The sequence below is a fragment of the Podarcis pityusensis genome (genome assembly GCF_964106645.2).
Source record: "Podarcis pityusensis genome assembly, chromosome: 15".
Classification (NCBI taxonomy): domain Eukaryota; kingdom Metazoa; phylum Chordata; class Lepidosauria; order Squamata; family Lacertidae; genus Podarcis; species Podarcis pityusensis.
The window spans coordinates 35,814,913-35,828,526 of record NC_138040.1 but is presented as its reverse complement, the minus strand read 5'-3'; the positions used below and the strand labels follow the sequence as shown (position 1 = coordinate 35,828,526).

Sequence of the window (13,614 nt, the reverse complement as noted above, 5' to 3'; positions counted from 1 at the left end):
TCTGGACTGATCCATGACGCCTCTGGAATTCCTGCTCGAAAAACACCCCCTCCTCTTGGGAAGCATTCGCTGCTGCGATCACTGCGCCAGCGGCGCCTCCCGCGCATGCGCTCTGGGAGAAAAGAATCCCCTCCGCTTCCCTTCCCCCGCAGCGACTTTTCCCTCGGCCGCCCTGAGCTGCGGGTCCCCGACCTCTCCAAAATGGCCGAGGGCCGAGCCCAGCCCGCAGGCCTGAGCCCGCCTCCTCCGGGCCCCACCTCCGACCCTCATTGGCCAACCGAGCAGGGCTTGGAGTGGCGATTGGCTGCCTGCCGACGGCTGCGTGTGTGGCGGAAGCCCGGCCCAAGATCCGCGGCGCGGCTGGGGAATGTGGAGAGCGGGGATGGCTGCCGGGGAAGGCCTGGGACCGGCGCTCAGGGCAGTCCAGGAGCGGGTGCAGCAGGCGGCGGCCAGCAGGCCCAAGGTGCGAGGCGGGAGGGCGGGGAGCGGGGCGGCGGCAGCGGCCGGCCTGGCGGTTCCTGCTCGGGAGGCGGCAGGTGGGAGAGACCTGGCGTGGCCTGCGGATCGCTGCTCGCTGCTGCTGTTATTAATAGCCTGTGTATCTTTTAACGTGAATAACATATTACCGGGTTTCCCCCCCCGCCATTTTTTAGGAGCATAGCCAGCTGCCTTATACCAAATCAGAATTTGGGTCCACCTAACCTAGTGTTTCCTACACTGACTGGCAGCAGCAGCCCCCCCCCCCTTGCGCAGGGCCTTTTTTCAGCAAAGGCCCTCGGCATACATAGAGGGGGGACGTCTGGGGGTAGCACACAGGGAACGGGAAGGCATGCAGGGAGGTCGTGGATATCATGCACGATGAATGTTGATTGTGATCTAGAAAAACAGGGGTGGTTAGCTTCATATTTTTCTGTTGCAACAGAGTTCCCTCCCCTCCTTGCAAGGAGGGAAGAGAGACCCAGAACCAAGAAGAAATATCTCTTTTAAGGGGATGGCGTTCTGGCGTGGAGAAGAAGGACAGTCCCTTCTACAAACAGTCAGAAATTACATCCCACCTAAGGTGGGGTTACTGTGGCTCAGGCAGGCCAAGGTGTGATATTCCTGAGGATTTAGCAAGTTTCACATAGTTCCAGACACAGTTTACACAAAACATTAGCATTTGATAAGACCATCAGGATGCCTGTCAGACATCCCTCAATGCAGAGCATCTGGGCAAACAATGACAATTAATTCAAAGGAAGTTCATAGATATAGGAGAGGAATCCCTTCAGGAACTTCCCCTGATTGCTATCTGAGTTCTCAAGCAAGGAGGATTAAGGAGGCAGAGGAAATATTTAGGAGAGCCAAGATGACTTTTGGATTGCTCTCCTGTACTATTTTAGACATGTGGTTTATATACCTATGTATGTATGTTTACATTGTGCAATTATCAAAATTTATTCTATATTTGAGACAGTAGAATTACTACAACAATTATGTTCTCCATCAGGTGTCAGATTGATCCCCCTTGAAAGTGATGGTTGAACTCTTAAGCAAAAACACTTGCAAATGACACCTCTGGTAGCCAAATCTGCTCTGGCAGTGTTACGTTAACGTGTGGCAATTTTATGCTGTAAATCATAGAATCACGCTTAAGGCTCATAGAAGAAATGTCTTGCTTTTTGCCCTCTGTTGTTCCTTGTGAAGGCCTTTGACCATAGACAGTGAATTGAATGGAATTGATTGACTGGCAGCAGCACTCCACATTCCTTGCCCCTCCTGGAGATGCTGGGGAATGAGCCCAGGCGCTTTGCAGGTGAAAAAGATGCCCTGCCATTGAGCTGCTGTGTCCCCTATGCAGTCCTGCTAAAGTGGCGGGATGCAGAGGAGAGGACAGGACTCCTGTACGTTTCAGTAGATGTGCAGAAGAGGGACTTGATACACAGCAAGCTATACCTGCTGAAATTCACTCTTATACACATCTGCTCAGCATGCAGGAACCCTGTCCTGTTCTGTATCTGCCCTCATCCCAGAAATTCCTATAAGCAATTAAGTAGGGATTAAGCACCACTGAATACAGTTGGACTTTCTTTCAAGTAAGTGTGGATGGGGCTGCTGTATGTTCACAAAGCAAGACTCGGGATCTCTTTGAATCAGAACCAACGTGCCTTAAGAACCATGAAAAGTAAATGCTGTTAAGTTCAGCGGGTCCTACTCCCAGGGCAGCAGCTATGGGATTGCATTCGAAGTTACTCTAATGGAATTTATTATAAATAAAATAATTGAGGTCGGAAGCCCAGCTTAGGGCAGATTCACAAATGGATGTGTTGTTACCGGTTGCTGCTGTTGTGGATGGTCATTTGGCTTGTCTTAAGCTTTGTGTCGCGTTGTCATAGTCAATACCTATTGCATTTCATACTCATTTAGCCTTGTTTTAAAACATTTTTCCTCCCTCTCACTTCAGTATTCAATGAAGTGAACTATTAATCCATGGAAGATTATGCTACAACGCGTCTGTTAGTCTTTAGGAACCTTTGTGTTTTTTCCACGTTAACTCAAAACAGAACATGTGAACTTGTCTCCATTAAAAAAACAAAGTTCAAGGTGGACGTGAGATAATATGAAATCTCTTATCGGTGCCTGTTGGCCTGCAACAAATATTTCCCATGTTCCAGTCACAGAGTTGTGAGCATCCCCACGTGCACTTGGCCACTGACCATTTCTTTCTTTGCAAATACAGGGATTGCCTGCTATACAGCCTCGCCTTGTAGCTGTCAGTAAAACGAAGCCAGCGGAAATGGTGATTGAGGCCTACAACCATGGGCAGCGCAGCTTTGGAGAAAACTATGTGAGTGTCCTCTCCGTTTCCGCATTGTTTGGGTTTCAGGACCAGAAGGAAATAAGGCCTGGAGCTGCTGACATGCTCACAAACCAGATGGTCACAAAAGGAGCTCATATTTCATTAGTCCCGCATCACCCTGGAGAAGTGTGGCATAGCTGGGGAGTAAACGTTACAGAGACAGAACTTAAGTGGCTTTAAAAGATTCACAAATGGAGAGAAGGCTGCTGCTGTGCTCAGGTTGTGCTTTCAGGCTACTCATAGGCCTCAGGTTGGCCGCTTTGAGAGCAGGGTGCTGGGCTAAGTGGTCTGATCCATCAGACTCTTCATATGATCCTAAATTTGCTAAACTGAAACTTTGAAAAATAAGGGACACTTCGTGTCTGTGAAGGAGGAAGACTAGCCCGGCTCACCCATGAGGCAAGGTGAGGCAACTGCCTCAGGCAGCAGGATCTACAGGGATTTGGCAATTGTATTCCAAGTGTGGTCGCATCATTTGTAAAAAGGCAATGTGATATTGGAGGTTCGATTGTCAATCCCTTTGCCAGTGAGCTTGGAAGTCACCCTTTTCACGGCTGTTGGCAGCCTCTTCCATGATGTATACCAGCAAGGTGCAATCTGATGTCATGAAGGCAGGCCTGAAAGGTTGTGACAATAGCAGAGATAAGTCTGGATCTGGCCACATTCCCACATTCTCATTTATTTCGAAATGGCTTCTGGAGGTCTTTAAAATGTAAGCTAGACATGCAGATATCAGTTTGCTCATCACTGTGCAGCAGTAATGTTATATTACGGCTGGTTAATTTGAGTTGCGTAGTCCAAATGAGTGAACATGGGGAAATAATTGCACTAATGTTGGATACAGGTGCACCAATGTGGTTTGAAGCAGTTTCTTGGACAGAATAACTGTGGGAGCAGTTGGCAATCTGACGCATGACTTTGTACTCAAGAATAGTGTCTATTAGCAGTTTTACAAATGGATATTGCCTCTCTTGTAAAACGCTGCTCATTAACCCTTTTGCCTTCTGTTGAGGCGTAATTGGAACTCACTGTCTTAATGCTTTGCACATTTGCTTGTAATGTCACCCATGGTTTGACATCGTATGGCTGACTTCCCCATCTCTTCCTCCTCCTCTCTATCTCCTTTGCAGCTTGGAGGGACTTCTGCTAAGATTAGTTTTACTTAAAAAAAACCAAACACTTGGCTTAGCGTTAATGTTTGAACTGGGAATCCTCCTTTAAGATTAACTCTACTGAGTTTTAAAGCAAATCAGCTTCCAGCCTTTGATTATGAAACTGACATTGTTTTAAACCAGGACCCCTTGTTTGAATGCACCACTGAGTCATCATTCTTTTACTGTGAAACTAAGCGTGGCAGAAGTCTTCCTCCTGGTCACATGGGAGGAGGATGGGGGAGGAATGTTGTGCTTAGTCCATTCTGCATTAAACCAAGGTTGAAGAAGCTGTGGCTGTCCAGATGTTGTTGGACTACAAATCCCATTTTCCTGGACTAGTGGCCATGTTGACTAGGACTAATGGAGTCCAACAGTATGTGGACAGCCGTCAGTTCCCCACCTCTGCACTAAACCATGGCGTTTAGCATTGCATGTGAACAGAGGCACTTGTAAGTCAAGGTGGTTGAGTTAGAGGTAAGGCAGAGCAAGCCTGGCAAAGTTTAATCCATGTCTTAACTTTCTACAGGTCCAAGAACTTCTAGAAAAGGCATCAGACTCCAGAGTAAGTTCATTTTGTGTGCTAGATAAAATCCTCATTCTGTCAAGTTGGCAGAGGCTTGTTTCAGAAAATTGACTAGTAAGCTCATGTTCAGAGAAGAATCTCTCTGTTTGCCTTTCAGTAGCTGTTCAGTTCTTTATGTATAAATAGCAGATAATCTTGGCCAAGATGCTTCTTTTTGTTGCGGAGCCCCAGTCATTTGAAATAATTTTCGAGCACAGATGGCAGCCTATATGCTGAATTTGTCCCAGCAGAGGTTATTTACACTGACAGCAAACTGCTACTAAGTGTGTTAACTGCCATCAAAATAATTTTAACATTTGAGGGACCTTGGATGAGATTTGCCCCTCTCTTCTTACACAGGGACCATCCTTTGTCTTTATTATGAGCCACTTTATGACGGCTTTTGCCTTGAAAATTGAGTTATAAATAAATAAAAGTGAAATCATCCTTCACTTGCAAGTGTTCTATGGATGCCTAGCATGAAAATGAATTTCAAATTCTACTCACTTGCCTCTGTTCTCAGATTCTTTCTTCGTGTCCAGAGATTAAATGGCATTTCATAGGCCACCTACAGAAAAACAATGTCAACAAACTCATTGGTAATAATAATTTCTTTTTGTGCTCACTTATGGGGTGGGGGGCAGGGAGACAACAAGAAATCCTTTGTGTACATTGGGGGGGGGGGGGAGTTGTAATGTGCTCACTTCAGTGAATGCACTACTGTTACCAGCTCTGACTTAAGGAGATCCTGATTTTGAGATGCAGTTAATTTGCACAGTGCAGGACATAGAACCAGTGATTTCTCCAAAAATTGAAATTGGGGCTCGGAAGGATTTATTTTTCCCAGGTCCTAGGGGCTGCTGCTGTTAGCAAACATGAACTTGGACTATGTGGCACGCTATTTTTTATTTTATTTTTAAGTTTCACAGTCGTGGCCATTTCATAAGATTTAGCTTAGTTTTCAGTAGGTCAGCTGTAGTTGCATCCTCCTGAGTTGTAATTTTGCACAGCTCTGTTAATGGATCTGAATGCAGTGTGGTAATTTTCAGTGGTGTCTCGTATGTCTGGTCCTTCAGTTGATAAACTTATTTAGTTAATTCATAAGATCAGGCAGAAGGTGACTGAGAGACCAGCTTCTATTTTTGCTATTTTTTTGCTTTTTGTATGTGCCGTGGGCAAAGGGCCCTTTTCTCCTGCTTGGTTTAGGACAAGACAGTTTCTGTTCTCTCTTCCCCGTTCTAAGATGTTGTTTTGCATTATACATTTTGAAAACATTAGTTAAGAGGTGATTAATAATCTAGAAACCGGAAAGGAGCAAAAGGCCTTGTTGTTCAACCAGTCATCCAAAAGCAGGGCCAGCTGTCTCCCTTCACTAGTGTTGGGGTACTGCCTGATATAGCCGTATGGTGCAGGGAGCATTGTGCTACTCAGGTAGAGAACGTACAGTTTATGCGAGGGTCCCTAACTTGGCAGTACAGCTCATACTGTGCACTCTGAAATTGAATGAAACTGGTATGCTTTCTGCAATGGATATTTGCTCAGATTCTTCTTTAAATGTCGTCTAGCGGTACCTAACCTATTTATGCTGGAAACGGTGGATTCCCTAAAACTGGCGGACAGAGTAAATGGGTCTTGGCAGAAGAAGGGGTCTTTGGAGAAGCTAAAGATCATGGTGCAAGTGAACACCAGTGGGGAAGATAGTAAGTAGATTTGATGTTGTTCTCCCCTCTCACATGCCAAGGGTTCAGGCTTGCATTTCAGCCTTCTTTTAAAGAGCAGCACTCTCTTTGTATGATCCTCCTTCATGCGCACACAAGTATGACATGTGAATGCGTGGAAGGGTGATGTTGGGCTCTTTGAGGCTTCTGTGTGCCTTGCAGGACATCCAGAAAAGGAATCCTTCTCACAGGCAGCTGAATGCACTTGGCTTTCGGAGCCGTTGAGATTCCTGATCAGGCAGGTTATGGTCTAGATTCTTCCTAGCAAGGCTGCCTTCACCACTGGGAGGCAGCAAGGTACAATGTTTACAGTGGTACCTCTGGTTGCGAATGGGATCCGTTCCATTGGCCCGTTCGCAACATGAAAAGCATGCAACCTGAAGCACCGTATCTGCGCAGGTGCACGGCGTGATTTAGCGCTTCTGCAGATGCACAAGCAGCAAACCCCGGAAGTAACCCTTTCCGGTACTTCCGGGTCATCGCGGGACGCAACCTGAAAAAACGTAACATGAAGCAAACGTAACATGAGGTATGACTGTGTAGAGTTGGACTAAAACAGAGGAGTAAAGGTAAAGGGACCCCTGACCATTAGGTCCAGTTGTGGCCGACTCTGGGGTTGCGGCACTCATCTCGTTTTATCGGCCGAGGGAGCTGGCGTACAGCTTCCGGGTCATGTGACCAGCATGACTAAGCTGCTTCTGGCGAACCTGAGCAGCGCACGGAAACACCGTTTACCTTCCCGCCGGAGCGGTACCTATTTATCTACTTGCGCTTTGATGTGCTTTCGAACTGCTAGGTTGGCAGGAGCAGGGACCGAGCAACGGGAGCTCACCCCGTCATGGGGATTTGAACTGCCAACCTTCTGATCGGCAAGTCCTAGCCTCTATGGTTTAACCCACAGCGCCACCCGCATCCCTTAAAACAGAGGAGACACAGGTGCAAATTCACCATGAAGCTGCTTGAATGACCAACAAGGCAATTGGATTTTCTGAGCCTAACCTACCTCATAGGGTGGCTGGAAGGATAGAAGGGGCAGGGAGGAAGAACTATATATACATCACCTGAGTTCCTTGGAGGAACAGAGGCTTGGATTGAACTTTGGAGGAACCTTGTATTGATTCACACCCTTGGTGCATCTAGCTCAGTATCGCCCTCAATGACTGGCAGTGGCTTTCTAGGATTACAGACAGAGGATATTCCCAGCCTTGCTTGAAGATGCCAGGGGCTGAACCAGGGACCTTCTGCATGCAAAGCAGATGCACCGCCACTGAGCTGTGGTCCTCCCCCAGAGGTTGCAATAAAAATGCAATGTATAACAAGGCAGGATAGCTCAGTTGGTAGAGCATGAGACTCTTAATCTCGGGGTTGTGGGTTCAAGCCCCATATTGTGCAGAACATTCCTGCATTGCAGAGGGTTGGACTAGATGACTCTCGTGGTCCCTCCCAACTCTTAAAATGCTATGATTAACAAATAAGCTTTTCTTTTTAAAGGTAAACATGGGCTGCCGCCTGGAGAAACGGTAACAACAGTGGCACACATCCTCCAGAAGTGTCCCAGCCTGGAATTTGTGGGCTTAATGACAATTGGCAGCTTTGGGCACGACCTCAGTAAGGGGCCCAACCCTGACTTCCAGGTATTCCTGATCTGGGGGGAAATACTCATATGCAAAGCTTGTCTTTTAAGGAAGGAGAGGGCCAAGTTCAATTGCATTGTCTTCCCTCCCCTGCAGATGTTGATATCCTTGCGTGAGGACTTGTGCGACAAGCTCAATCTCCCCATTGAAAAAGTTGAGCTGAGCATGGGGATGTCTACAGACTTCCAGCATGCAGTAAGTCAGTCTGTTGCCTTTTATTTTCTTTTTTTCTGCAGTTGCTAATCATGGGGCCTTTCTCCTTTCACTTCTTCCTCTCTCCCCCCTCCCTCCTAGCAGAGTGTCTGGCCCTCTGCGTGAGCAACCAAGCTCATGCTGGAACATTTGAGTAAATCTTGGTTTTCCCAGGTGGACAGCTTCCCTGCTTCTCATAGGCAGCGTCATAAACCCATGGGCTTGGCAGTGAGCCCCATTAAATTCAATAGGACGTAACGTCTGAGTAGACATGGTCAGGGTTGCACTGATAAGTCTGCTGCACGTGTCTCTCTTTGCCTTCATTTCTCTTCCATTGCTCTCCCTTGCCTGGCTTCTGTTTTCTTACCAGACCCAGCAGAAGCTGCTACTTCTTGTATTTAAATCCCTTCATCCAATGAAAGGTTCTTCTCTCTTCATTTTGTTCTCTTTATCTGCTCTCATGATCTCCACTGTGCTTTTACTTCTGTCCTGGCTAAGCTTCACCTATTTCACACTTCCGAGTCTTTGAGTGTTTACACACCATACATTTAATATACATTCAGCACCTAACCTTGCCATCAAGAATCCTGGAAACTGTAGTTTACCTCATAGCAGAGCCCCCATTCCCAACACCCATAACAAACTACAGTTCCCAGGATCCTTTGGGGCGACCGGGTGCTTTCAGTGTATGGTGTGCACACAGCCTTTTCTTTCCCACTGTCCTTTTCTCTGGGATGCTCTGCCTCCCAATTTTCCCCACTTCTCCCTCCTTGCAGTTGGCTTGAACTCTTACCTCTTCTTCCAAGCCTTTGACATCTCCTCCTTTCCTCATCTTCGCCTTGTGTCCTTCCTCCTCATTTATTTACATCATTTCTCCCTTCTTTTTAGATGGCAAGGTCTGTTCCTTCTTAGCAAAACTATTGGATTGTACCTACTGTATTATCACAGATGCTTGTTTTTGCAGTTTTCAAAAGTGTGAATTTGTTGTAAATAGTAAGATTACACCAGCAATAATGAGTCTTTTTGTAAAAAAGAAAAAAGATTTAAATCAAGTCTTACTGACTAGTGATTTAAATCAAAACAAATCCACCCTGGATCCACTACAGAGATTCCAGGGACTAGAAAGGGAAACAGAAGCAGGAAAAAGGCACTAAAGGGAGGGGGGAAACAGCAGCTCTTTAGGACCCCACAGAGTATCTTCATGTGTTATTTCTCCCCATGCTGCATCCAGCTCCAAAAGGAGCCAATATCCTGCCATCCACCCATTATGTCCAATTCCAATTAAATTTTTTGTTGCACCAACAACATGGCATCATTCAGAAGAAGAACAAAAAGAAAAAACAAGAAAAAAAGAACAACAATAACCATAAAAATCATCAGGCACAGGCATACAATAAAATCATGGTCACAGCTACTAAAACTATTTGTTGCATTAAATAGAATAGAATAGCAGAAGATTCTCAGGTAAGATGTGCCAAATTAAATATCCGAATCTCCTTTGCAGTTGACCGCTATTTTGTCTAGTTCCTTCCTCCTGATCTTCTTAGCTGCCAGAGCACAGAGTGCTACTTTATAAGTAACAAAGTTGTCGGTGCCGCTCAGCAGCCATTTCACCCTTTCCACCCTATTCAGGTGTGTTCCATTCGCAAACAGGTTTTATAAATCGGTCTCTTGGGTCTATATATACATATACATGAGAATGAAAAATACTCTGGAACAGGGACTACATAATCTCATGAGCACTGTTCCAGAGTATTTTTCATTCTCATGTATATTATATCTATTTGAAAAAAGATTGGTTAATGAAGAAACTACATATCTTTCTACTTATGAGTGTTGAACTAATTGGCTGATGAAGAATTCAACGAAACAGTAGTTGTTATCCGGAAACACTGTTCAGCAGAGTTCAGCGTTGGACGTCAGAACTGGACATTTGCTGATTATACAAAGCTTCACAGCTTGATCTACGCCGGGTAAAGTCTGGCACCGTGATTCATTTAAGAATTTTCAGAGACTTCAGTTTCTTAGTTTTGATGTTTTGAATTATCATAAAGTTTTTCACATTGTAATTGTTCCTGGCCATCGTGTTGCTTTTGATATTGCTTACTCATATTTTGCAACACAGGGGTTTGTTTGTTTGTTTACAAATTTACAAATGGGACAGCCAAGGCCTTTCAGATCAAAGTTCCAACTTCCAAAGCACCCGTGAGCTTTCTCCTGCTTTTTTTTTGCTGCTTTGCAGATTGAAGTTGGATCGACAAATGTTCGGATCGGAAGCACCATCTTTGGAGAGCGAGACTACCCCAACAAACCTTCCAGTGACAAAGCCCCGAGGGAGATTAAAGGCCAGCTGGAGAATTTGACAGTGAAAGAGCACTAACAGGAGAAGGCCCTAGCGATTCCTTCCGTGGAGGGAGGGGAATCCTTTCTGATAGACCTTACTATGCACTTGACTTTCCCTTTGGGCTGACAGCTGTGGGACACCATCAGGTAATCAGAGGGCGTCGCAGGCACTTCGTCACGTGTAATTTTAATATTGTATATCCATAGAGATTGAATTTTTCTTAAAAAAAAACCAGCAAATGGAGCACCAGTGATTGACAAGTGACTTTTGGTACCTTAGCTGAAGTGACTTTAGATAGCTGCTCTGGATAACCAGCTGACTTAAGCCCTACTAGGTCTGGGCAGGAAACATTTCCAGCTGTGAACATTACACATTTCTAATTGGAAACTTGGTTTCCCTGAGGTGGAAACCCCTCTTTGCGGGGGTGCCATGGCCATGCTCCATTGACTAAGCCCCCCTCCACCATCCCACTGAAATGCTTTATGGGTAAACTGCTGTGTCGTCTAACACCAAGCATCCTATCAGAGGTCGAGGTCTTAGACCCTTTAATGACACTAAAAAGCACCTGTTCAGCATGGGCGGTTTGCTGCTTGCTACACTGTGGAAAGGGATGAGTCAGGGTGCATTTGCAAGCTTAAGCTACTGGCAGCTTTTGAGCCACAGGTTGGGAAGATTTCTCCTTTTTTAGGTTGTATTCATCCTCCAAAGACTGCTGCTACGAGTTTTGATAGTCGACTGCATATCGCTTTCTCTCTCACAATATAAAATGTCCCTTCCCCCCCCCTCTGGAAAATTGATGGTTGGAGTAGTTCTGCTAGGTAAAAGCAGTATGTTCTGCTAGCCAAAGCCGGGAAATTCCCTGACTCTGCTGCTGACTTGCTGTGTGATCTTGGCCAAGTCACTTAACCATACTGTGCCTGTGTCCCCTATATGAGAAAAACGGGGCTGACCTACCTCACGTGGGAGACCGAGAGGCTGTCGTGCCTGGAAAGTTCCTTGAAATGCCCGTCCCCCCCCCCCCTTCCCACACTCCCTAAACCCCCCCTCCCCTGGAGGAAAGGCAATACTGCAGAGTAGAGCAGTCTCGGACAGAAGGCCAAACTAAACCTTAACTCCAAGCAGTCATTCACACACTCACCTGGGCATGGGTGGGTGTGGCAGGGCAGCTCGAGCAGCGAGCCTGCAAGTAGCACATGTGTGAAGAAACGGTTACCCTGGGCAAATGGTGAACTCCCAAATTTTAATGCAAAGCATCCTTATCCCAGATGCTGGGTCCCAGGCGGCAGAAAGTAACAAGTTGTTCCCCCACTGTACATATCTTAAGGTTCATTTAAAGCAGCCATCACTCTTGCTTCACTAAGACCTCATCTAAGTATTCATCTCCCCTCTGCAGCATCCCCAATCGGTGAAAATGTTTACAGTGAAATCTTGTTTTGTAACTCACATGTTGACAATCTACTTCAAGGCCCAGTCTGCTGCTACAAATGACTTTAGTCCCCAGTAGAAATATACCCTCCCCCCGGTCCTCTTTTCCCTAATAGCTTGGGAGTTTGGTGTGTCTTTGGGTTACTCCAGCGGTGTGTCTTTGGCTCAGGTACCATAGTTCAGTGCTAGGACACGTGCTTGGCATGCAGAAGGTGCCAGGTTAAAGCCTTGGCGTTTCCACTTAAAGCAAAAGCAAGTTATGGATGGATAGCATACCTGAGACCCTTGGAAGCTGCTGCCAATCTTGGCTCCAGTGAGCTAGCTGAACCAGTGGTGTCACCTAATATAAGCCAGTTTCCTATGCTCCTAGAAGTGGGACTTGGTTTTTCTCGCCCTGGACACTGAATGTAACTGCAAAGAACAAACACCCAGCCCACTTAGTGTCCCACTACGTAGGTGCAATGCTAAATGCAGCCCAAACTTCTTCCCTCCCGCCCCGAGCTCCACAGTGCAGTGTTTTCATGTGTGTTAAGAAATAAAACCAGTTGTGGATCAGAATACTGTACCATCTGTGCCAGTTACTAAGCTATTAAAGATGTTATTTTTTCTTCTTCTTTTGTTCTTGGTGTTGTGAATTGCAAAGGGGGGAAGGAAAGAACAGTGCCGGTGGGTTTGTGCTTGGCTGCTCAGATTTTATTGCCCTTTGAAGGCCAAGAAGCTCTTGTTCTGGAGGGATGGCGGGTGTCCAGCTCAAAATATGTAGCTGTTCTAAAACGGACCACCCTGCTCTGGTCTGAATGCTCTCCAGGCAGCTTTTGCACTGGACCCTGGGGAACCCATCTTGCAGCAGGACCCAGTCCATTTGTTCTGGCAAGGAGGGGCAGGAGGCTCTAGTGGTCAGCAGCCGGTGAAGAAGAGAGGGCTGCGTAAGAGAGAAAGGGTTCTGCTCTCAAATGAGGTCATGTGCAGTAAGGAGAGTGCAAAGCATTGTGGGAGGGGAAGTGGTGGGGTGCACCTTAGAGAAAGCAGTCTGGTGGGGGTGAGTGTACATCGGTTTCCCATCTTCAGTGTTGCTGAAAAAAGAAGAATGACACACTTGTACAACACGAGAACAGGCCTTTGCTGCAGTGGCTCCCCGTCTGTGGAATGCTCTCCCCAGGGAAGTTCACCTGGCGCCTTCATTATACACCTTTAGGCAGCAGGCAAAAGTGTTCCTTTTTAACCAGGCCTTTGGTTGATTTGATTGACATCCTATGCCCTTTTAAAATGTTTTTTTTTTGGGGGGGGGGTATTGGGTTGTTGCTCTTTTTTATTATATATTTTGTGGTTTTATTTTTTGATTTTGTTCTGTAAACTGCCCTGAGACCTCCGGGTATAAGGTGGTATATAAATTCTAATAATAATAATAATAATAATAATAATAATAATAATAATAAAATGATGATTAATATTGCATGCAAACAGCCTGGGTGTTGTTAGTGCCAGGGTAGCTCTCTCCAGCAAGCATAGTCAAGGTTGATGGGAGTTGTGGTCCAGCAAAATCCAGAGGGCACTCCGTTGGCTCCCTATGTATTAGCGGAAAAGCATAGAAATAAGAGTACCGTACATCTTTTGCTAGCCTACGCCTGTTTGTATGGTGTCCCACCTTCTCAGTCCTGAACACGTTCAAACAATAAATACAAAGTTTGTGTGCGTAAAGCCTAATAATCTTAAGAAGGTGGCTAGTTTGTGATCCTCCAGGTCTTC

The 13,614-nt window shown here is 46.0% G+C and overlaps 1 protein-coding gene across 1 annotated transcript; it reads left to right on the top strand.

Annotated features, from left to right (window-relative positions):
• Nucleotides 1-318: 318 nt before the first annotated feature.
• PLPBP (pyridoxal phosphate binding protein) lies at nt 319-12,479 on the top strand. The gene is made up of 8 exons (XM_080984173.1): nt 319-463; nt 2,720-2,827; nt 4,520-4,555; nt 5,079-5,154; nt 6,121-6,255; nt 7,765-7,907; nt 8,004-8,102; nt 10,342-12,479. Exons 1-8 carry the CDS (start codon nt 368-370, stop codon nt 10,477-10,479), a joined length of 831 nt encoding a protein of 276 aa, XP_080840299.1. The 5' UTR covers nt 319-367; the 3' UTR covers nt 10,480-12,479.
• Nucleotides 12,480-13,614: the final 1,135 nt, after the last annotated feature.

Coding starts and splice junctions, on each gene's coding strand:
- PLPBP (XM_080984173.1), top strand. CDS start 368: ATGTGGAGAGCGGGGATGGCTGCCGGGGAAGGCCTGGGACCGGCGCTC. Junction 2,828..4,519: donor GCAGCTTTGGAGAAAACTAT/GTGAGTGTCCTC, acceptor AACTTTCTACAG/GTCCAAGAACTTCTAGAAAA. Junction 6,256..7,764: donor GAACACCAGTGGGGAAGATA/GTAAGTAGATTT, acceptor TTCTTTTTAAAG/GTAAACATGGGCTGCCGCCT.